We start from the raw sequence: 23461 nt of genomic DNA, 5'->3' as shown, positions 1-23461 counted from the left end.
GCGACATGAGGGTCTGAGTCAAACCCCCAACCAGGATTTGAACTCGGAACCTTCCAATTGTGAGCCACTTGCTCCATCGCTCAGCCACGTAACGTCCTGAAATTTTAGTAGAATAACGTTTGGAGCGTTTTTAGTTGGCGTAAACAGTACAGTATTTGTGTTTCCATGCTGCACCTGCCAATCTGTCAAAATTAACCTTTGTTTTTAACTTCACTTTTTAACTGGGACCGAAAATCGCAAGAGGTCACATCACAGCTGTTATGATCGTTGTGTTGAAGAGAGTATTTTTTTTTCATTCGGTGTGTGTGTGCAAAAGGTTTAACCTTCCAATTGACATTGCAATGTCTAAGTAGCTTAAGGGTAATAGATTGCACGCAAAGATAAACCTGTGTGTGATTACCTTTTTAAACTATACCGACTTGAAATTAGACTCTATTATAAAATGTATACTTTCTACCGATTAAAAGCATTACAATGTAGCAGATTATGTAGCAGTGACATATAACCTCACAATATTACCGTAAGTGGTGATGATCATGAATTGCCTCGGTGACCCCATGTGAATATGCGCACCTATGACACATCTTTCTCACAGATTCTCTCATTCTGCCCCGTATGTACGCACTTTGCAATCTACTTTCTAATATTAAGTGTCATATCCTGTGCGGATGAGCCGTGATTAAGATGCACTTGATGACCCGAACCTGGAATTGGTCACACTTTATGTTTCACATCCCAATCCTTTCTCCCCCTCACCACCCTTCCCCCACCGGTAGGGACATGAATAACTTACACGAGCACTCAATCGGGCGTTTTGCGGCAACGCGAAGGCTTCTAAATTGGTCGTGGTGTGACGGTCAGAGTGCCGGACTTACGATCCAGAGGGTGCGCCGGTTCGAATCCATCTCACGGCACGGCGGACGAAACAACGGAGCGAGTTTCTCAATATCCACCCCCGCCCCTGTCCATCCACCCAGCAGGGGCGATGGGCTGGCCGCAATTAGCCGAGCGGCATGTTGTGCGCGGTGGGGTAAAAGTGCGGGTGCTCCCGACTCTTTCAAAGCAAGTGGCGAGCGTGGAAGGGTTTCATGGCAAATGTCGTGGAGAGAGCGGCTCTCTTGAGCTCCCCACAGGGGAGGCACTTTGGCCAGTAGTGGCGTCAGCAAGTATCGGCGTCAGAATATTTGTATTCATACTGGTGGAATCCGATGAGCTGTGAAGCTCTTTTTTCACATATGTCCAGTAGGGGGCAGGTCAGAACGTTAGAGCAGGAAACAATGCAACGCGACAGGAGTGCACAGTGTAGGAAAGGTTAAGCGGATCACTTTAAAAATACAAAAATAAAACTAAACTATTTTTTTTTTTATTTTACCCGATAAAGCTCACTGAGCTATTGGCTTCTTATTCAGAAGCGACCTGGCCACAAGTAATCGCTCAACGAAGCGGCTTTATCGCGTGGAAATGTCTAGCAGTCAAATCGTCTCAATGCTCTTAAGGCATCTTTCTAAGTAACTGCAGTGCAGCGCGCATTTAGCCAACTCCTCAATGAAACCGTCCCAACGTCCTTGTGCCCAGCATCGTCCGCAGTGTCAGTAAGGTGGTGTGCCGCTTGTGGTGAGATTATTGCAGCCACCGTTTCATTAATCGCGGCAGGACACGGTGTGCTGTGCCCGTTGCATCAAAAAATAACTGGGGTTTAACGCAACCGTGAGCTAAACTTAACACCAGCTCCAGCCCTTGTGACCCAAGTACATTCGATCCCCCTTTCGGGCTGTTTTAAGTAATTGGCTCAGCGTGTACAGTGTTGCGTTTATTCCCATTATTTTGCTAATTATGCATTTTATACAATTGATTTCAGCGCATCTTTGGTAGTCAATTACACACAGTGAACAAACAGACGTGAAACGGTTAATAGTTGTACACATTAGTAATTTACTTAATACACTATACATGTACACAGTGATCATGCTTTGTAAATATTGGCTCCCGTCATAGGAATGTGGAATTTCCTCCACTTAATGGATGCCATTGCGGATATGCACAAGCCCCTTTGCTTGTTTTATCTGGCAGAAACGTTGGCATGCAAATATGTCATACACACGAGGTGCACGTTACAAGATCACAAGACGTGTGCCTGATCTCGTCAGTACTCACAAGCACAGTAGCAGCGAGCATGGCAAGTGATGGCATGGGAACATCCATGGGGAACGCTCGAGTGTCGAGGCATCGGATGCTGGAAAGCCAGGATTCATGAATCCGTGCAGAGTTCCGAGTGTTATAACGTAAGTCTATATGGGATTTATCAATGTTCTCTGCTTTACTCACCGCGGTGGTGAGATGTTAACTATCTCACATGGTATACAGGAGGGCGTGGGTTCAATTCCAACCCAGATACCTGTATATTTGGAGATCGCGCGGATTTTTTTCTGGATCCTCCAGTTTTTCCCATCCACATTTAGAGTATTTGGCTGCTATACATTTCCACGTGATAAGCCACTTCGTTGAACTATCATTTGTGGCCAGGTAGGTGCTGAAAAAGTGCTATATAGTTAAGTGGGCCTTACCTGGTAAAAAAAAAAATAGTTACGTTTTAGTTTAATCCCACATGGTAAACAATCATCAAATAATTTGGCAAACATCTCAATGCAAGAATCTCCCTGAAAAAAGTCTTGAGACTCAGTCGGTCTTTCGTGGTTAAATAAAGGCCATTATTGGAATTACACTCACAACGAATGGGGTTATACACCTACGGCTAAATGATAAGTTCATGCGATACTGTGAAATGAGCAATGAAATGTCTTAGCATCGTGTAATTACAATGTAATTATTTAACAAAAACCTTAACCACAACGCCTCATTAATAGCCGTAATACCGCCAACCTCATCCGTAGCCTCTCACTCAATCTTATTCGGATGAAGCATGGCTGTGCACGTGCAATTAATCAATGTGCAGCTTTTAATTGATATCGATATTAAGTACCATATTATTTTTTTTGCCACCAAGCATAACTCAACAATGCAATATACATGCAGATGTGCTCCTCACGTTTGATTTACAGCGCAGGATAATGCGCCGTCACTTAGTCGAGTGCGCATCACCAGCGCTGTTCGCTACGATTTTTTCTATGAATGACACTTTTGTCTATGAATGGACTCGCAGCTTCCATGCGACTGTGGAGTTTCCACCATCGGCTCGAGGCTGCATCCAGCCAGGTGGCTCAGCGAGAGTGAGCGGCTAGGGATTGGAAGGCTTCCGTGTTCATATCCTTGTTTGGGGGGTTGGCTCAGCCCATCGTATCTCTGGGTTCGATAAAATAGGTACCACTTTGTTGGTGGTTGTCCTGTACGCGGCACTCTGTCCCACCATAAGAATGTGGAATTTCAACCACTGGCTTGCAGATTTAAACAGAAGGTAAGTACTGCCTCAATGCTTATTTGGGCGAGGAAAAAATTGTAGTTGTTTTTTGAGTTCCAAGCAGTAAACGGGAACTTAGCACCACGCCCCGCTCACTCGAGCAGATAACCGCTTTGACATATTCTAAGCAGCACACCGCATGCAACACATTATACGTAATACTTGTAAATACACATGCGTGTACATTTAAAACCCTGTGCCACATCACTCTACCCAAGTCACTCTTGCAAATGAGACTCCTCCTTGCCTGTTGGGTTCCCACCTGGGTTAAACAGAATAAACGTGAATGCTTAAATCCTGGTACGTCAATTAAGGGTCACCTGAAATCCCTTCTGCTCAATCGTGTGCAATCCCAGAAGCTGAAAGGATTCAGGCCAGATAAATTAGTTATCGCCATGCGCAATCCAGATGCTAAAAGATTACATGTATTTGTGCTTGCTCACATGCAAGTATGCATGGAGTCACACACACACACACACAATTGTACACTCACTTAGTACTGCAGTAATGATGCACACACAAATTCAATGAGCCTTGAGCCATTCCATCGTGGTGTTTCAGGCAGGCCAGCTGTGCTAGTGACAGGATTAGGCATACACGATGCCAGATTTGACACACTTCTACCAGACCTATAAAAAAAATCGGGGTGGTAGAGCTAACATGTGTGAAAGCATTGGAAATGCCCACAATTTTATCTCGGCTCGCAGGAATATAATTTCCCGTGGAATGACAATGCCACTTTCGGGAATAGCAAAGTTAATTAATATATACAGTATGTGTGTCAATATAGCCTTGGCTGAAAGCAGTAATGATACCGCATGGGAATGCCGGAAAGGGGCTCTTGGCAGTCCAAAAAGATCACCAGCACTGGGAGAGGTTGCGTGGATGCCCGTGGAGGGCTTGCTATGCAAAATGAAATATTGAGACACTGGAAAGCGTGTTGGGAGGGCTTGTGCTGCTCGGTGTTCTGTCTGCGTTTTCATTACTGGAGCAAGGAAGGGGCTCTTGTGGGGGGTCTTCAGGCAGGGTGGGGCATTGATGAGGGCATTATTTTCTGTAATTGGATGATGTGCAGTGAGTTAAACTTCCGCTACATTCAACTTCGTCGTGGTTTATACATTCACGATGCATTCAGCTGCACTGTAAGTAGATAATCGATTATCCAGGGAAAGGGGCTCCGGATTTTTTTTTTTTAAAAACGCTGGATAATCACGCATCATTATTATTAAAAATAACTTAATTTTGCACATTCTTGCATAAGATCATGTTTCAGGTGTTGTGCATATGTTTGTTTAGTGTTCTAAATGTGTTTGCTGGATGAAATTGCCGTAAACAGACATACAAATAGACAAAAATAAATATCCTACTGTAAAATGTTGGTGAAGTTTACTGTACCATACTTACCTCTCCAATCTTGAGGACTCTGCATGGGGTGCTACTCATGCTCTTGTTTCAACAACATGTGTTTAACGATTCCCAGCCATGGCCGATACCCAATGCGGGTGACATCTAACCCGGGAATTGCAGATGTCACACTTGAAGACGTAAACACTCCCGTTAACATTTTTAAAGAGGCAAAACTCCTTGACCAGATGGTATAGCCGTGGACCCCATCCAAGAAGTGGAGCTGAATCTTGCACACAAAATTAGTGGATCTATTTCCCAAATATTTACACAGACGTGGAATACCTCAATTGTGCCTCACCGCCTCAATCATTCTCCTTTACAAAGTTTACAAATGCCCAAGCATACATCTGTCATCTATGAAAGAATAATTTCTGACAGTCGGGCAGAATATCGGATGAAATAGCATTATTAAACATTTATCATATGTCGGTTGTATTTTTTGGCAGTTGAATGTTCCGATTTAAAGCTTTCGTGACTGCAAGGATTCATCTTCTTTGGTTCTTTCGGTAAAGTCAGGTAGAATGAGAATAAAATAATAAAATAACACGATACAATTCTCACGACGTTTCGGCCACAACGCAAGCGGCCGTTTTCAGGTGAAAGGAACAGACCTGTCGGGACGACAGAGCTTCATTGAAGCTCTGTCGGCCACAACGCAAGCGGCAGAGCTTCATTGAAGCTCTGTCGTCCCGACAGAGCTTCATTGAACAACGCAAGCGGCAGAGCTTCATTGAAGCTCTGTCGTCCCGACAGAGCTTCATTGAAGCTCTGTCGGGACGACAGCTCTGTCGGGACGACAGAGCTTCAATGAAGCTCTGTCGGGACGACAGAGCTTCAATGAAGCTCTGCCGCTTGCGTTGTGGCCGAAACGTCCTGAGAATTTTAATGTGTTATTTTATTATTTTATTCTCATTCTACGTGACTTTACCGAAAGAACCAAAGAAGATGAATGTTCGTCGATACGGGGGGAACCGCGTTCACGCATCGTGATTCTACAACACAAGGACACGAGTAAATGACAAACATTTACTGAGTGAAAGAGCACTTGGTGCCTTTAAAAAAATAATCACGGATGTCATCTCCTACAAACTAGGGGTTTATCTCACTTCAGGGTTTATCTAACTCCGGCAGCCTGCGCACAGGGAACAATGGTGTGAGCACCGATTATAAAGATAGAGATAGATTCATCTCTTGATGACGCCTATAGCTTTCAAACTTTAGGCGATTGTTATCGCTTCACTTAGAGTTCTCACTTACATCTGTAAGAGAGAGACCACATAAGAGTTCTCAATTTGCCAGGTCCCACTATTTGTTTTGAATTATCTTAACACGTAGACTTTCGCGACCAATATTATCAACAATATAGGTTTTTTTTGTGTTAGATAGCGTAAATATAAATGTGTCGTTTACCTACCACCACCTTACCAACCAACTGCACCATCATGCATCATCTTCACATTCCTTAAGCTTTCTCCAGCTTAGCTCTATCTGATATTCACGAATATATATTTTCTCAATCTCCTTTAAATGTTTCTTATGGTCGTAGGTCGCCTGCTCTTCCTGGCTGTGCTCATCCTCAACGTCTGTAATCTCATTTCAGACGATAAGAACATCAAATAATTCGAGTGACCATCCGATTTACATGTTGGCAAATGTCCCTTTTGATCAGATTTCTCAGCAAAATGTCGCAATGTCTTCATTTCCAACAGCGAGGCAAATCGCCTGGGGAATGTGCTTTGGCCTTTCAGGATATGAAATTGGCCATAAATGTATGTATATTTCCCCAGTGTGCACTGCTGATGTTGACTGGTAAATTTAGGACGAGGTGGTCAAAGCAAAGTCCTAAATTAGGTAAAGTTGTTAATTGCCACCCATACATTTAATATGTATATACACACAGAATTACACAATTGCTAAGAACGTAATGCGTCCATATTTATCTCCCAGTATTCAAATATTGTTCATTATGAAGGAGTCATAAAACAAAGAACCGGAACCAAAAACCCCACTGGAAACGCTGAAAAGACAAAAGTTTAATATATCATGCACACTCTGCATCTCGTCTCGTACGATGACTTGACACGTGGATAATTATTGAGCACGCTGGTACAACGCGTATCAGCTGACGCGTCTAGTATTTCCCTTCCGCTGCAAGTATTCACCTTCCAGGCTGTGCACAGGTGTTATGAATGTGATTTGAACATACGAGTACTTATTAAAGCTGCCACAGCAAGATGTGTTTTAATGGCCACGGAACACCTGTCCTAATACCCACTCAGATTGGTACAAGCACATGTATTGTGGTCCAGTTGGAAACCTCATTGCTAGCCCAAGGTCTTCAGTGTCTTTCTTGCGAGGAACACTTTGGGGGGAGGGAATTGCTAGCCCAATGGTGTCAGCGTCTTTATTGTGAGGCTACATACACACCTAGCTACCTAGTGAACATGCTAAGCTATACGCTGTTGATCCATGGTATAGCTTAGGCTGACAAAGCCACACGGGTTCTCACATCTTGCCTGAATGTCGTGTTGGAATCTGGGTGGAATCGGTCCTAGTGTGCGCACTACGTATCGGCTATACGTTTCAATAGACCAAGAAGATGCTAATCGGGTAGCCAGGCCCCATGGGCCTTCCCTTCTTGCCTGAATGGTATGCCGGGCTCTGCGCAGCCAGGCCACCCTGCCAAATGCATGTGTAGTGGGTACAGATGGAGCCGGAGGTTTCTTTCTTGGAGGCATCACGTTTATTTAACAACAGCACTAACACAAAGGGGCAACTGCCCCCTTCCACCAGGCAACCCGAGCAGGTATATCCTCCGGGCCAGCTGCTCTGAACACACGGGGTGGTTATCGCAAACCGGACCCCAGCTCGGGTCCGGGTCCCGTAGTTGGAGCTCCTCTGGCAGGCGACGACGTGGAGGTCTTCATTCGGACAGCAGCAGCCGGCTGCCGCTCAGGGCTCCGACTTTAATCTCCAGTCCCGGGGCTCGCTCCGCCCCTAGCCACGCCCACCTTCTCGAAGCCTCGTGAAGGACCTGTCCCCGGACACGTGGTCCCCCCAGCCCCCTCTTTGGGGGGGGGGGGGTCCCCGGGTCGGTACGTCCGGTCACCAGACCTCCGGGTTCAACCAGAGTGCCATGGCCTCCTCTGAACCCAGTACCGTACCTGGCACTCTCGCCCCCTATCCTCCAGGGGCTGGCACTACACACATGCAGCTAGCTGTGGCTACAGGGCTTGGTGTTACATGTTATTTAAGTAGTTTATTGTTAAAAATTCGGTCACAGTTCCTATGATCGCTGTTACATTGCATTTATGGTTTTATTTTGGTGATTTCTAAAAGTTTTTTTGGTTTGGCCATGTTTTTGTTTATTGTAGTACGGAGTTAGACTGATGGCCTTAATCTTAGTTTTGTTGTTATTGTTTGATTTGCATCCCACTGGGATTTTTACACACAGCGTTGGCGTACGGTGCTATTTCAGGAATGTTTTTATGTTTTTTTCCTGGATTTTCTGTTTGCACATGTACAAAGTCACAGGGCTATACCAAATAAATGAAACTATGAAACAGCGCGCAGTGCCACCCATCACTGTCCCGCAGTGTTGGCCGTGCCCCGCTAGGGCCGACACTGCAGCCACTCGCTGAGATGTCTGCGATGTGAACATTGCGTAACCGGCTTCTCACAGTGACGTAGGTTGAACTTCTTTCGGACCGTACGTAGCAAACCGCGCCAATCGCAGGTGATAATTATAAACTAAACTTTTATTTAGCAGATAAAGCCCACTGAGCTATCATGCGTTTTTTTCAGAAGCCACCTGGCCACAAATGATAGCTCAACGAAGTGGCTTATCACGTGGAAATGTATAGCGGCCAAATACTCTGAACGCGTGTTGATTCTAAATTTGGAGGGACAACCCGGAGAAAAAAAAATCCACACGAGCACGGGGAGAACATGCAAACTCCAGATGTCAGGGTCGGGGTCAAACCCACGACTTCCTGTAAACCAGGCGAGGGAGATAACATCTCACCACCGTGGCGATCCCGCTCAGAATCATGCTAGAAGAATGTAATTGCAATTCCAGGTGGGAATTTTTTTTTAATGCCCTAGCTCTAACGTGTACACATTTGTTTCCCCTTCGTGTCTGCCGTGTGTGTGTGTGTGCGCGCGAGTGGTTCAATGAGTTGATTGCAGGCAGTATTGCCCATGTTTTACATGCACAGTGATAGCACCACAACAGACATCCCTTTCCACAGACCAATATTAAATAAAGCAATCTAATTGCACACACTGTGCGATGAATAAAAAATACTTTTTTCTTCTTATTCCAAACGCCCAATGCAATATTTGCATTACTCCACTGCACGGGGGTGGGGGGGGGACATGAAACATGCGGAGAACGTCACAGCGATGAAATATAGTTTTCATTAAGTGCATGGCTGGAGGTAAAGTGTAAATCGTGGAGGTATCTTATTGTTTTTTTTTACTGATATCATGGCTTGAGCTAATTTGCCAAAGTACCTGTGCACCTTGTGATTGGCCCGCCAGGCTGCATCCTTGGGGGCTGCTTTTCATCATCTGCACGATGGGCCTTTGCTTTCATATTTATGCATTTTTTTTGCTTTGCATGGTGGTGCGTTTTAAAGGGAACCCAGCTATTTGCGCAAGCATTCTTGTCATTATGCATATGTTGCTTCTATGTGAATGTATGTGCTTTGGGTGTGTATGTGTGTGTCTCTGTGTGAATGGGTTGGGGAGCGTTTGTGTAGTGGTTAGCGCGCTCCGCTTCAAACCTGGCGCCCTGAGTTCGATTTCCGCTCGTGACGATTGTCCGAATCGGTCCTGGGCCTCCCTGAGGTCGACTCAGCCTAAAATGAGTACCTGGTGCGATGTGTCAACGTCGCAACTGGAGAGACAATGTGTTCCATGCCGGACCTCATAGGTGTTTGTTAACAACACTTGCCCCGACAGCCGGTTGAGGGTATATGTGGGGTATTCGTCTTTGTATGGTTGCACGTGCTGTGTAATACTATGTGTAAGTTGCCTGACCTGCCACTGCATACAAAGCTCCAGCTGTTCTAACTTGTGGTCGTGTCCTTTCTGTGCTCTGCTTGTGTAACAAGGAACCACTTGCAGGAACGCACGTGCTGATTTTAAAGCATTCACGCCAGCTTGTCTAGAGTCCATCCCGAGTCTGTCCAGGCTGCATTGCGAGGCGCTTACAGATACTTGGACACAACCCCTATCATTGGGCTAGGCAATGATTTATTAGCTGCGTCGCATAGCTCGCATGGCTTAGTCGCCACATGCCCCAGCAACTCCTGTTTGGCAACATAGAGAGGGCTAAATGTGCATAGCATGAGCTCGAGTAGAGAGGAGATGACTTGGAACAGGAGGACCTATGGAAGAGTGGACTTGCCATTGACGGGTTCAAGTGATGTCAAGATCAGCCTCTTTGCAAAAGGGGGTAGGGTGGAGCATCTGCCAGTCATATCAGTTAACACACAATGCCTAGGTCTACCCAGTGACCTTCTGTAAGTAAGCCTTCGCCTCTCCTTAAAGTGCACTTAGCCTGGTACGAGCGCCACAACGGTGTCATCATCACTTCGTGGCAAATCATGTCTGTTGTTTGTTTACGTGTTATACTTCATTATTGCACGCTAACAGCACTTGCCTCCTAACTTCTATAAGACTATATGGGGGGTCTTGGCATGTGTACGTGCATTTGTGCAATTGTGAGGATGGGGAGCAATCATGCAGTGGTAAGTGCACGAGCTGGCTACCTGAGATTCATCCTTGGCGACAGTTAACATAAGTGGTGAGTGATAACTGAACCGATTCTCGACCTCTACGAGGTTCATTAAAACTTAAATGCAAACTTGGTATGATGTGTAAACATCATCACTGTGGAGAGAAAATAAGTCGGGAATGGTGCAGGCCATACGACCCCGTCGTGGACCATGCCAGCCTTCATAGAATCTCGCGAACAACACTTACCCCAACAGCCTGTGCAGGCTATACAGGAGATCTTTATCTTTGCCTTTGTGCAATTCTGTGGTGGTTAATGCACCGTGCTACCGATCTAGTAACTCCGGTCTGATCAAATCAGGTTCGAGGATTGGGAATTTTGTAATGTTCATATAGCGGAGAGTAATAAATGTAGTAAATGCAATGTTCTGTAAACAAATATAGTAATATCCTGTCAACGGCGAACAACTTAGCTTTAATTCTGTTTTGGCTCAAATACGAATTACACGAAGTGGTATTTCTGGCTTCCTGTTGTATTAATAATGATACAGTGTTTGGTTTATTTCAACATTGTTATTCACCAGAGACAAAAAAAAACATATTCAGTATTTAATTATATAGCACTGTGGGCTCATTGCCTCATGAACACAGGCAAATAAAACATTAATATATAGGCTTGAATATAAAAGTCCCATTTCATACATCATTTGTTGCGAAATCTATACTAATATTTCCATATTAATGCAGCATAAGATAAACGCACGTAAATGTATAATAAATATGGCTTTAATTCGACTGTGGCGCTGCATTATATTCGCTAAAATTATAAACATTCCACATTGAGCTCCGAATACATAAAACATTTACGTCAGGATTAGTGACTGCACAAGGGATAATTTAATGCTGTTAATTACTCCCGAAACACGATGGCGTTACACAATGACAATTATATAGTAACGCAGGACTAGCTTACATTTGTGCAACTATTTTAGGTCTTGGAAATCTATAGAACGTTGTAAATTTTGTTTACCAAATCTATATAAAGTATATGTGTAAATATGTGTTGTATTACTGGGGCAGTGTCCTTTGTTATCTGCCTCACAGCCCAACAGCTGAATTATCTTTCTGGTTTGGGGCTTGTTTGCAGTGTTTCCTAAGTCTTATTTTTTTATTATGTATATTTTTTACATTTTCTCTGTTTTCAATAACGTTCTCAAAAGCGTCATGATCATCTTCCTATCTGTTCAGCTTTTGAAAGGCACTTGCTCTTCTAAATCTCTGCACTGAAATTAGCAGTAATATCAAGGAAACCGTAATTACAAATGAGCAAACGTGTGTCCATAAGTTATCTAGGTTTACTAGCAAACCTACGAATAAACCCAGCTGAACCTAAATACCGAAGGATGCTCCTGATTGAGATGTTTGTCCCGTTCCTTATTGACTAAATTTTTGCCCTAAGGAAGAAATCATAATAACCAGCGAAATTTCACACGTATTCAGGACGAGTGTTCAAACTCCACATGTCGAATAGCGACCTAGTTGCTGTACTCAGTGCCGGATTAAGCTAGTGCGTGACCTGTAGCATATGTTATAAAGGGGCCCTAAATAAATAAATAAACACATACATCTTAAAACACATTTTTTTACTTGCACAGTAAAGTAATTGTATTTTTTTCATTTGCTATACAGCCAGATAATACGACAAATCGCTAACCTCAAACACCCATTCGTCCATAAACGTTTAAGGCAGTATAGTACTATAGTAATAGAGCAAGTGCAGAATCACTGAACCGGAATTGATAGCTTGAAAGCAATTAAAGCTTTCGTGACTGCATAAAATGACTCAACGGTTTTTTCGGTAAAGTCACGTATGTAGAAATACAATAAAATTACATTAAAACAAAACAATCACGACGTGATTGTGATCGAAACGTCGTGATTGTTTTGTTTTAATGTAATTTTATTGTATTTCTACATACGTGACTTTACTGAAAAAAACCAATGAGTAGCTTGAAAGTATTTGGCGCGGGGCCCTTGAAAGTGCGGGGCCCGTAGCATTTGTAGCTACTTTCGCTACGAGGATAATCCGAAACTGGTGCCCTGCACATGGGCGTCTCGTCCACGCGTGATTTTCCACAGCCTCCACCAATCCTGTGCCAAAGTGGCTGGGTGACAGATGTACGCACTCCACCACAATACGGATACACAATAAATGAACCCCATCATCATCATCATCAAATTTTGATTTAAAGCTTTCGTGACTGCAGTAATTCATATTCTTAGCTCTTTTGGTAAAGTCACGTTGAAGGGAAACAATAAAATAATGAAATATATATAAAACAATAAAAATTATCACGACGTTTCGACCATCTGATGACGACCGTTTGTGTTATGGTCGAAACGTCGTGATAATTTTGTATTGTTTTATATATATTTTATTATTTTATTGTTTCCCTTCAACGTGACTTTACCGTAAGAGCTAAGAATACCCATCGTCATCGTCATCGTCGGCGTCCGCCGCGGTCAATCCACGACCGAACGAAGGCCTCCCCCAAATTGCCGCCACCTCGAACGACGATCGTTGCGACGGGATCCAAAACACCTCCACGAAAACTAACTCGGTCGTGAAGTTTGCTCGGCCGTTTGTTCTGTTTGCGTTCCTTAACTTTTCCAGAATGTGTGTCCCCAATTTCAGAGTGACGCTTTTAATTGTTAGATTTTTTTTGTTGGTGGGGAGAAGCATTCGTAGAGTGCTGCTGTACTGAATACCTGTCCGAGATGGAGAAAAGAAAAAAAAACCCTTTACGCCGGTAGCGCTTGTTCCGATGTATCCCAGAAACCCAAAATAAGGGAGGCGTTCCGTACGCCGTGATCATTCCCTAGCGAGGTGCAGCACCGCACGGCCGCGAGGCACGGCTTTCCGGGAAGGGAGACGATGCAACAGAAACGAACGAGCGAGGCAATTGCACGGAATGTACTTAGGCTGCCACTTCTGTGAAACCGATTGTACACGGGGTTCGTGCAGTACAAGGGCCCCCCCCCCTACCTCAACACACTTAATTTCAATAACTCAGCAACGTTTCAGTTGTAATGTGGACCGCTTAATCAGAAGTCCGCTTGCGTGTTCAGCGTGCAGGTAAATCTCTGGCAGGTGGGGGGGAGGGCAGGTGGAGGGGAGGGTAGGTGGGGGGAGGGCAGGTGGGGGGGGCAGGTGGGGGGGGGGCAGGTGGGGGGGGCAGTGGGGGGGGGGCAGGTGGGGGAGGGCAGGCACGGATTCGGGTGGACGCGCACACTTGTGTGAAGATTTGTTTCGCGTCCTTAACTTGATGAATTAACCACCCTGATCTTAGCGAAGGGGGTACAGCAAGGAAATAAAAAACCGGTAATGAAGTGAGAGGTAAAACGCGAGAATGCGAAGGGGAAACTTGCTATTATTTAGTTCAACACGTAGGCTTTCGCGACAAATATCATCCATAATAGACGGGGTTTTTTTTGGGGGGGGGGGGTTAGATCGCGTAAATTAGTATTTACTATTAATTCCTTTCAAATGAAAATACGTGCAGCCTCGGGAAAACAAAATACAAAGTCTGACTCTCAGTAAAAGTCTGAGGGTGGTCTCTTTGTTGTCCTGTGTGTTGTGATACATTGCCTTGCCCGCACAACGAAGTGAAACTGACTCCCCTGGGGATCACTTAAAGGGTAATTAATGTGGGGTACAAATATTTACCTTGCTCGAGGAGTGGATTTAGCAAACACAAGCGGAGCCCAATTCGGATGTTTTCATTGTTTAGGCAGTGATTATGGGTAAATACTTGAGAGCAAGTTGCATGCTGATATTAACACACGATATATTTTTAAATGTAAAGGTTACTTTTGTCTAGGAACAAATTGTATAATGTATTCATGTGTGTGTGTGCTTATGACTCAATGAGTACCTGATGTAATGTTTAGATCAGTTATAGGGAGACAAAGGTGGCCGGGTGTTTTCCTAGCTAGACTGTAAACTTTTGCCTGATAATAACACATGCACCAGCATTGCTAAAGAGGTGAGTCGTTATACGCGTAACTTACTGTCATTAATGTCTAAACAGAGACGGGAGAGTCATATTTGTACAAGGAGAGAAAACGAATTCCAGACAATGGGGGCAGCAAACACGAGGTGGTGACCTCCTGCCGTGGAGAAGGTGATGGGAAGTTGAGGTTGACGAATCAGGGAAGAGAGAGAGGGGGGTGGGAGAAGAAAAAGCAACGAGCGTTGAAGGTTACAAATAAGGGGCCGTCCATAAATGACGTCACGCACCTCGGGGGGGGGGAGGTCAGACATTTGTGACGATGCGTGACGAGGGGGGAGGGGGGTTTGAGAAATGTGACATCACATCAAAATGCGCAACTTTAAATAAATATAGACAACACGTTCTACTTCATTAAATAGACTTTTTAATCAATATTTTCTCCTACAACATCAAGAGTGCAGGGGCACATTAAATACGCACTACAATGGCAATAGTTTAAAGCGATTTGAAGCATGTTTTATTTTGGAGGGGGGGGGGCAGAGCTTTGTGACGTCATACTTGAGAGGGGGGGGGGTCTGACTTTTTGTGACGCCGTGTGACGAGAGGAGGGGGGGTCAAAAATCGTCCAAAATCGCGTGACGTCATTTATGAACGGCCCCTAAGCGAGGTGATGGAAATTGATTCGCGCCTTTGTCCTGCATCAGCATCCCGATCCATACGCGTAAGAAATTTGCATGACATTTATTTTTAGCCATCGTGTGACGGACAGGCGAAGTGGTATCGCAAGCAAGCCGTTTGATCCCAGTCATCACCGCACGCGTGGGGTAAAGATGAGCAGTGGCATCAATCCATGAACGCGACCGTGACCCTTTCTCCACTTTAAACTCTCCACGCGGCATGGATAACGCCATAACCCACGTCTCCGCAGAATATCGTTGCACTGGCGAAATAATAATAATAAATGTAATGGAGTGGGAAGTCGGGGGGGGGTGATACGAAATGGGATTGTAAATGATAGTTTTCCGTCTGCGTGTTTTCCATTACACGCCCCATTGAACTATTTCCGAGAGCAAAAAATGCCCATTGCCGTTGTTGCCAACGCATTAACACCTTAATCAACAACAACACACTGGCGGACGTTCGTCTAATGTTTGGAGAGCATGTGGCTTTTTGTTCAGCGAAGCAGAAATTGTAGATCTATTTTTTTTCTCCCCTGTCCAAAACAAAACATTCAGTGTTTTCAAGTAGGCTTTGTGCAATTTTGGTAAATATAATTTCGATTATTTGGTTGCTATTATAAATGACCACATATGACACAGATTAAGCCACTTGGATGAGCTATCATGTGTGGCCAGGTCGCCTCTGAACAAGGCACATAGCTCAGTAGGCTTTACCTGGTAAATAAAATAGTTCAGTTTACCTGTGAATGTACTGAACCAGTTTTTTTTTACTTGACTGCAATGCCTGTTTAATCTGTCTGAGCATTTGTGTTGTATACTCTTGTTTAAATAAACCAACATTTAATGGCTATTTAACTTCTGAATACATTTTACTGGGCCCTTTTCACGTGACCGCTGTCTACAGCTGTGCTCAATTCAAGAAATGTTTTAATTCATCAATCGCAACTTCAGTTGTGCTGTTTGTTTCTAGCAGCTTGGCTTTTTCAGCCTTCGGGCCCTGTATTCAGCCACCGTGGCATAAAAATAAGAGCTCACGTGTGAATGTGGAGAATGGCAGTCTCTGAAAAAGGAGCGATGTCATTCTATCTGTGCCTTTCTCTGTCAGCTTCAATTGTCTGGGTAAACGATTTTACTCCCCAAAGTATAAAAAACTAAAATTCGCTAAATCTTATTTACAGTCTGCCCTCGCTGGAATTACTGGCTCAAATGTGCGTTTCGGGGTAGGAAATAGGGCGTAACACGCTTCCAGATGCACTACAGCTTGTTGCAATAGTGGACATATATCAAAGTTATATCGAATCCGCATCAACATGTAGATATTAAGGCTGACGGGACTTTGGAAGCGCTCTGTCATCCAGAGGAAACCGCGATACGAAATCTTTAAACACTGCCTGGCCCTCATGGTTCACCAAATGTACTCTGGTGTTGAATCATGGCTAATTTATAACAAAAAAACACCCTGGGAAAAATGCACCTCGTTACCATTTACAGCAAAAAGAAAGATAATTTTCACAACGACCATCATACATCACTAATGCTGCACCACACGTTTACGTAAATAGGCTTAATGTGGAAATATTATAATGCAGTTGGCCTCACACACACACGCGCGCGCACATTATAATTAAGCACAGTGGAAAAATATGTGCAGAAAAGTAACTTTTTGTCATTTTCTTCTCGAAGCTGATTTCTGGTGCTGCACTACCACGTGACGCTTCGTGCTGTGTTTGTCGCACTGCAACTTTTGCTGTTGCAATGTACGATTATATTTACCCAGGTCTACCTTGAAAAAAAGCTATATCTGGTCTCGTTAGACGTTTAATCTGGTCTTAATTAAACACATGAAGTGACCAATGTCCCCAATAGTGTCTACCGTGCTGTCGATGGATTAGCATTTTAAGCAGGCGAGATATTTGGCGATTTTTAAAACCTTACACAATCAGCAACATATGCCTGTTGACCCTCATACGAAACAAGGAAGGGTGGCTTAACCCATAATTGAAAACAAACATTACATGACATTTGAAATTGTTGTCTAGGTCCCTTACAAAAGATAATACAAGTGGCCTCCAACCTGGATATATAAATAACATTTTGAATAGTTTTGTTGAATTATAGGTTGGACGATATTACATTGGGACCACTGTTTTAATGTCAAGTCATTTTGATCAGGTCGACGCAACACCATTATATGCTTTCAGCCATGATTTACTCTATGTATCAAACAAGCGGGTAAAACCGTATATAACACGCACGTTATGATTTAATGTGACAGCAAGTATCAGTCGTTATATTCCACTTGTTGATCAATTTTATCAACAGGTGGAATATAATTTGATCAACAACAACAACTTAATTCCCGCTATCCCCTTCGCTTGCAGTGGAGAAGTCTCTGACGGCGATGCAGTCGGGGACGCAGATGATCAAGCTCAAAGGGGGCCCGAAGGGCCTTCCCCGCCTCTATTACCTGGACGAGCAGCGCAGCTGCATCCGCTGGAGGCCTTCGAGGAAGCAGGAGAAAGCAAAAAGTAAGTTCTGCTTCACCACGGACATTGCCTTCATGCGAGCCTCCTTATTTCCACAATCACGTTCCATATCGATTTAAAGCTTTCGTGACTGCAAGGATTCATCTTCTTTGTCTAGAGACAGTCCAGTCCCTTCACCTGATGAAGGCCACTTGTGTTGTGGCCGAAACGTCGTGAGAATTTTATTGTGTTATTTTATTTTATCATTTTATTCTCATTCTACGTGACTTTACCGAAAGAACCAAAGAAGATGAATCACGTTCCAATTGTGCCACGGTTGTGCCACGATTGTGCAACAATTGAGCAACCGACCCCATGCTACGAGCCGAAGACGTTTCTGTTCATAACTCTGCAGCCAGCAGTGCATCGCCCTGTGCCATAGCAAATGACCTGCGAGATGAAATGACAGAACTGCTCTGCATTCGTCATCTTTATCCTTTATCAGAATCGGAATCTTGATTTAGACTGGAAGAATTCGATGTGCTATGAGGCTCTTCTTGCACAGATGTCCAGTATGGGCAGGTCAGAAAGTTACAACGACAAACAATACAAAAAAACACAGGAGTGCAAATTGTAAATCATTGTTTTCAGACCTGGACTTCAGCCAAACTGAGTAAAAGAAAACAAGCTTAATCCCTTAATCCTTTCTGTCCTTGACTGGGGCTGAGTCCATCAACTCACTACGCATGATGCATAAACCCAGTATCCCAACGGTACTGGCTCAGAGCTCTAATCCCACGAGCTCCCCGGCCACCTGCAACAACTCGCTTCTTAATTTTCCCACAACAATGTTCAGCGAGACGAGTCCCAAGTTAAATTATCTCCTTGATCAAATATGCAGTGCGGTGACACTTACCCCCCCCCCCCCCCCCTTAGCGGCTCAGCGCCAATTGTGGAAATGGACACTTTCACGGCAAAATGGTACTTGCTGTAACTTACGCTTAAGGTATAATGTTCCGAGGTGTACTCCCAACGTGAAGTTGTTGCATTTTGATAATGAACAGAATGCTGTAATCACAGTTCCACCCAGCTACGTAACACCAGCAGGGGAGGGAGTCATCATTATTAATGCTGCGATTTCATCCCAGCAGGGCCTGTAAATGAGTGCCACCTCGTGAACATGCACGGATGAGGAATTCGGAGTGATATGTGAAGTTTAAATGAGTGGCAAGTGGCCTCGGGGCTGCCAAATAAATTATCTTCCACCCCACTACGTGTTTGAGCAGTGACACACTTTGACGTGACGATGTTAGTATGTTAGTGCCATACAAAGCAAATTCGTGGAACTAATAATAAATGAATAAACGGCTACTACACAAGTTTTTTTCGTGGTCATGTTGTGTGTTTCTCCGTTGCGATATTCTGGTTGTACCACGTGCAGTTGGAGCAATGTCTTTCGTCTCGTACCATTTGCTGGGCGCTTCCTCAAGAGCTAATTTCGTTAATTTCATGAAGAAGCTACGCTGGACATCGTGCTGAACAATGTGTGGTCCAACCTGAGAACATATATTCGATAGAACGTAGGAATGAAACTCGCTGTACACTATTCTGGTGGATTGTGGGCAATTCATTCATAAATTAACAGACATGGATCTATACTCTTTGGTTCTATTCGGTAAAGTCACGTAGGTAAAAAATAAAACAACAAAAATCACGACGTTTCGGCCACAACACAAGCGGCCTTCATCAGGTGAAGAGATCAGGCTGTCTCGAGGACAGCGCTGGAGTGAAACACAGCCACGTTCAGACCACGGACCTTTAAGCTGTGTGCGAGCAAACAAGGTGTCCTGACAAAGGAATAATGGATCTACCTTGCCAAGAGGAAAACAACACATTTTAGTCAATTAGCCTATGGGCCTTCTGAACCATTTTTTAAACCAGCATTTGTATTAGCAGGCAAATTTTGGACTGGTTTTGACTTTCCACGTCTCATCAGCAGAGTGAGACCTTTCGATTTAAAGCTTTCGTGACTGCAGGGATTAATCTTCTGGGTTCTTTCGGTAAAGTATATGTAAACTCCTTTGTCAAGGCGCTCTGCTCCTCCCACACAGCTTAAAAGACGCTGCCATGCTTGGCAGGGTTCACTCAAGTGCTGTCTTCCGGACAGTCCTGTTTCTTCACCTGAGGAAGGCTACTTGTGTTGTGGCCGAAACGTCGTGAGAATTTTCTTCTGTTATTATTATTTTTATTATTTTATCTCCATTCTACGTGACTTTACCGAAAGAACCCAGAAGAAGAGTGAAACCTGTTAAACGAATGCGCTGCCAACTCCTGTAATCTGGAATTACTATACCACGTGAAGGGTAACATTTAAAATCTGCACAGATCTTCTGATCACCTTGCAGCCCAACTGCTCCACGTTCGTTACCTTCATAGCATTGGGTTATAAGCCCACGTCGCCAGACCACGTGATCATGACCTCGTGACCGCTGTCACACGGATTGGACGAATAATTCACGTCACAGGCAAATTGGGAACAATGCAGTGAGCTGGCAAACGTGTCTCTTAGTATGTATATAAGTTGAACTTCCTTCGCACCGTGCGTAAACAACCATGCCAATAGGAGGTGCGGAGGAAGGACAGCGAACTGAACACGAAAAGCAGTTCCGAAGAAATTAGTTTTTTTCACACATCTGTTGAGACAAAATGTAACGGATGAAAGGTATCCTCCATCGTTGCCACCGTCCACATGAGGTCTTCTTTTTCGGTCATTTAGAATATAGTATTTCTGCAGGGTCACGGAACGTGCGCAGAGTAGGCTTATGTGGGTGGGCACTAAGTGTCCACCCCTACCACCTGACTTAATCCGTCCGTTACCCACAACTCCTCACTTTCTTATCCGCACCATAGGAATGGCGGATGTACGGTCAATACCTCGGGAGCTATCGAGTTTTCATTTTATCTGCATCTGATGTGCGCAATGCAGCAGGCCGATTTTTTTCTCCCCTAGATCGTTCAGTCAACACGGATAACGGATATAGAGGCATTGCAGTTTAAAAACGTTAGAGCAACACAACATTTTGATTTGAAGCTTTCGTGACTGCAGGGATTCATATTTTTGGTTCTTTCGGTAAAGTCACGTAGAAGGGAAACAATAAAATATAAAACAATAAAATTCTCACGACGTTTCGACTGCAACACAAGCAATCATCATCAGGTGTGAAAACCACGACAATATTTTTTTTTTAAAGTGACTTTACCGAAAGAACCAAGAATATGAACACAACATTTGTTTGTAGAGAATGCTAAATATTGTCATTTGACATGCGGTGGAGCTGTTAATCATACTCGATATGAATGGAATGGATTACAAGTGTGTTTTATATGGCGTGATTGATGAGTGTGAACAAGGGCTTAGAGTGTTCCTCATTAACCATTAATGAGAAATAAACAACTACGGTCGAAGATAGTTTGCAATCAATAATCAACCATGAATTGTTTGGAATTAATCACGTAATGTCCCTCTGCACTAATTAGTGAAGAGACCAAATCTAATTACATTTATTGTTTATTACTTTTTAATTTTGTTGGATATTCTAAACAAGATGGTTCTTTATATGAAGTGGCTTTATCGAGCTCTGAAAGCTCGTTCGCAAGGAAGCATTTTAATTGCATTCCGAGGCATTGTGGGTAATTCCTGTGGTGTGAGTTGCAGTTTTAATAATTACACAAGACGTTTAAAGTTGAGATAGCGGTGTTTATAATTTGTTCTCAAGTTCGATTCCTTTCAATGGCTCAGGTCAGTGGCAAGTCATTAAAACCACCTCTGCCCTCCACAGATCCATCACTAACCTGCTGACCAGTGCGGGGAAGTATGGTAAAACAAATCCCCTATGACTGTGATCACATCGGGAAGCCTTCATGCTGTCACTTAATTGACAAAGGGCTGTAATTGTAAGCAGGCATAATATTGGCTTCACTTAAAACATTCACAGAAAAAACAAAACAGCATGCGTCTCTGGCCAACAGGCAGAATTTCAGCCTCATTGCATAATCCTGCCATACGAACACCGGGCTTCGTGGACGGCCGCGCATGCAATCGCTGGCTCGAGAATTCCTCGTCGTCCGCTAAACGTCTATTTGCCGCTTGTCGTCTATCGCTTGCGAGAACTGTTTTTAACGGGCGCGCGTTGCCCGCGTCGCAGTCGCCATCGACTCCGTGCGGGAGGTGTGCGAGGGCCGCCACTCGGAGATCTTCCAGCGCTACCCGGAGGGCTCCTTCGACCCGGCGTGCTGCCTCTGCATCTACCACGGCTCGCACACCGAGTGGCTGGCCGTGGTGACGGGCAGCGCCGACGAGGCTCGCAGCTGGCTCACGGGCCTGCGCTACCTCATGGCCGGCATCAACGACGAGGACTGCCTGGCCAAGCGGCAGCGCACGCGCGACCAGTATCCTTGCGCATGCGTTGCGTGGGCGGCGTGCGTCGGAGCGCGTTTGCGCGCGCGTGCGTGTGCGTGGATGCGTCAGGTTGTGAGCCGAGGGTCAAGGAAGCCCGCGAAAAGTAGAATCTGCCAGCGGTCCATCTCGGTCGGTTAACCTGGAACTAACTGTTAAACTAACTTTTTTTTTTATTTTACTAGGAAAGGCCCACTGAGCTATAGAGCTCTCTTTCAGAAGCAACCTGGCCACAAATTATAGCTCAATGCAGTGGCTTATCACGTGGAAATTTTATAGCAGGCAAATACTGTGAACGCGTGTTTCTAAATGCTGAGGGAAAAACCGGAGAACCCGGAGAAAATCCACGCGACCACGGGGAGAACACACAAACTCCAAATATACAGGCGTCAGGGTCAGGATCGAACCGATGGCCTCCTGTATACCAGGCGAGGTGGTAAACATCTCGCCACCAAAAACCTTGTCTGGCCTGTGACCTCCTGCCAGTGAGCCTTTTTGACACGTCACGTGACCTCAAAGTGCACAAGCACTGTGGTGATGTCACTGCCACTTTGTGGCGGATTGTGGCTCTTGTTGTTGCGTGTGCAGTGCGTTGTGTTTGGGCTCAGTACTTTGCAAGTATTCATTAATTAGTGCACTTAATATTTTTTTTCACTCAAACTTTCATCAATAACAATGTGGCCTTAACATACATATTTTCATGTTATCGGCAACCTTTCAGGCAATGGCTGTCATACATAGCACATACAGTACATCATAAATCCGTTTATATGAAATAAATCCTTTCCCGTGCTAGGAAGAAAAGCCATTGCCCAAAAAACATTGCCCCTTATATATATTTTTTCCCTTTTAAGGAAGTGTTATCGATAATTGTGAGGTTTTTGTTGTTGTTATTGTTTTTTTTATTGTGCTTTTACACCACTGCCAATGCAGAATTTACGAATAGATCAACTTGGAAATTTGTATATTCTGCATTGAAGATCAATGAGGCACACCAAGATGTGGATGGGCATGTGAACGTTGAGCGAACGAGCGTGGGCACAGCAGCCTTCTGCTTAATGGAATTTTGTAGAAGAAGTGTGTCCACAATGCCCTGTTAAGCCCATTTCGCCAAACGCAAACTTGGGTAGCTTCGGGGTAATGTGACATTTGCAGACACCCTGAACATAACTGCCCCTCCCCCCCCCCTCTCGTTTCCCATTTACCCATTTGTTCCCTCACCGTGTCTGCGACCCGACTTAAATCTACAGCAAACAGCGGGGGAATTTCAAGCTGGTTGATGG

General features: G+C 44.4%; 1 protein-coding gene across 6 annotated transcripts in view; it reads left to right on the top strand.

Moving 5' to 3' along the window:
• PLCH1 (phospholipase C eta 1) overlaps positions 1–23461 on the top strand; it is a 348896-nt gene that overhangs the window by 228869 nt on the left and 96566 nt on the right. For all 6 annotated transcript variants that reach the window (XM_032962321.2, XM_076070313.1, XM_076070314.1 and 3 more), the window contains 2 exons: positions 17639–17785; positions 21928–22171. In XM_032962321.2, coding sequence (XP_032818212.2) covers positions 17639–17785; positions 21928–22171 — 391 coding nt within the window. The remainder of the gene's footprint in view (positions 1–17638; positions 17786–21927; positions 22172–23461) is intronic.

The sequence above is a fragment of the Petromyzon marinus genome, chromosome 28 (assembly GCF_048934315.1).
Source record: "Petromyzon marinus isolate PM22_M1 ecotype Great Lakes invasive population chromosome 28, UKy_Petmar_22M1.pri1.0, whole genome shotgun sequence".
NCBI classification, from domain to species: Eukaryota; Metazoa; Chordata; class Hyperoartia; order Petromyzontiformes; family Petromyzontidae; genus Petromyzon; species Petromyzon marinus.
This window is presented reverse-complemented; position numbering and strand designations above follow the sequence as displayed.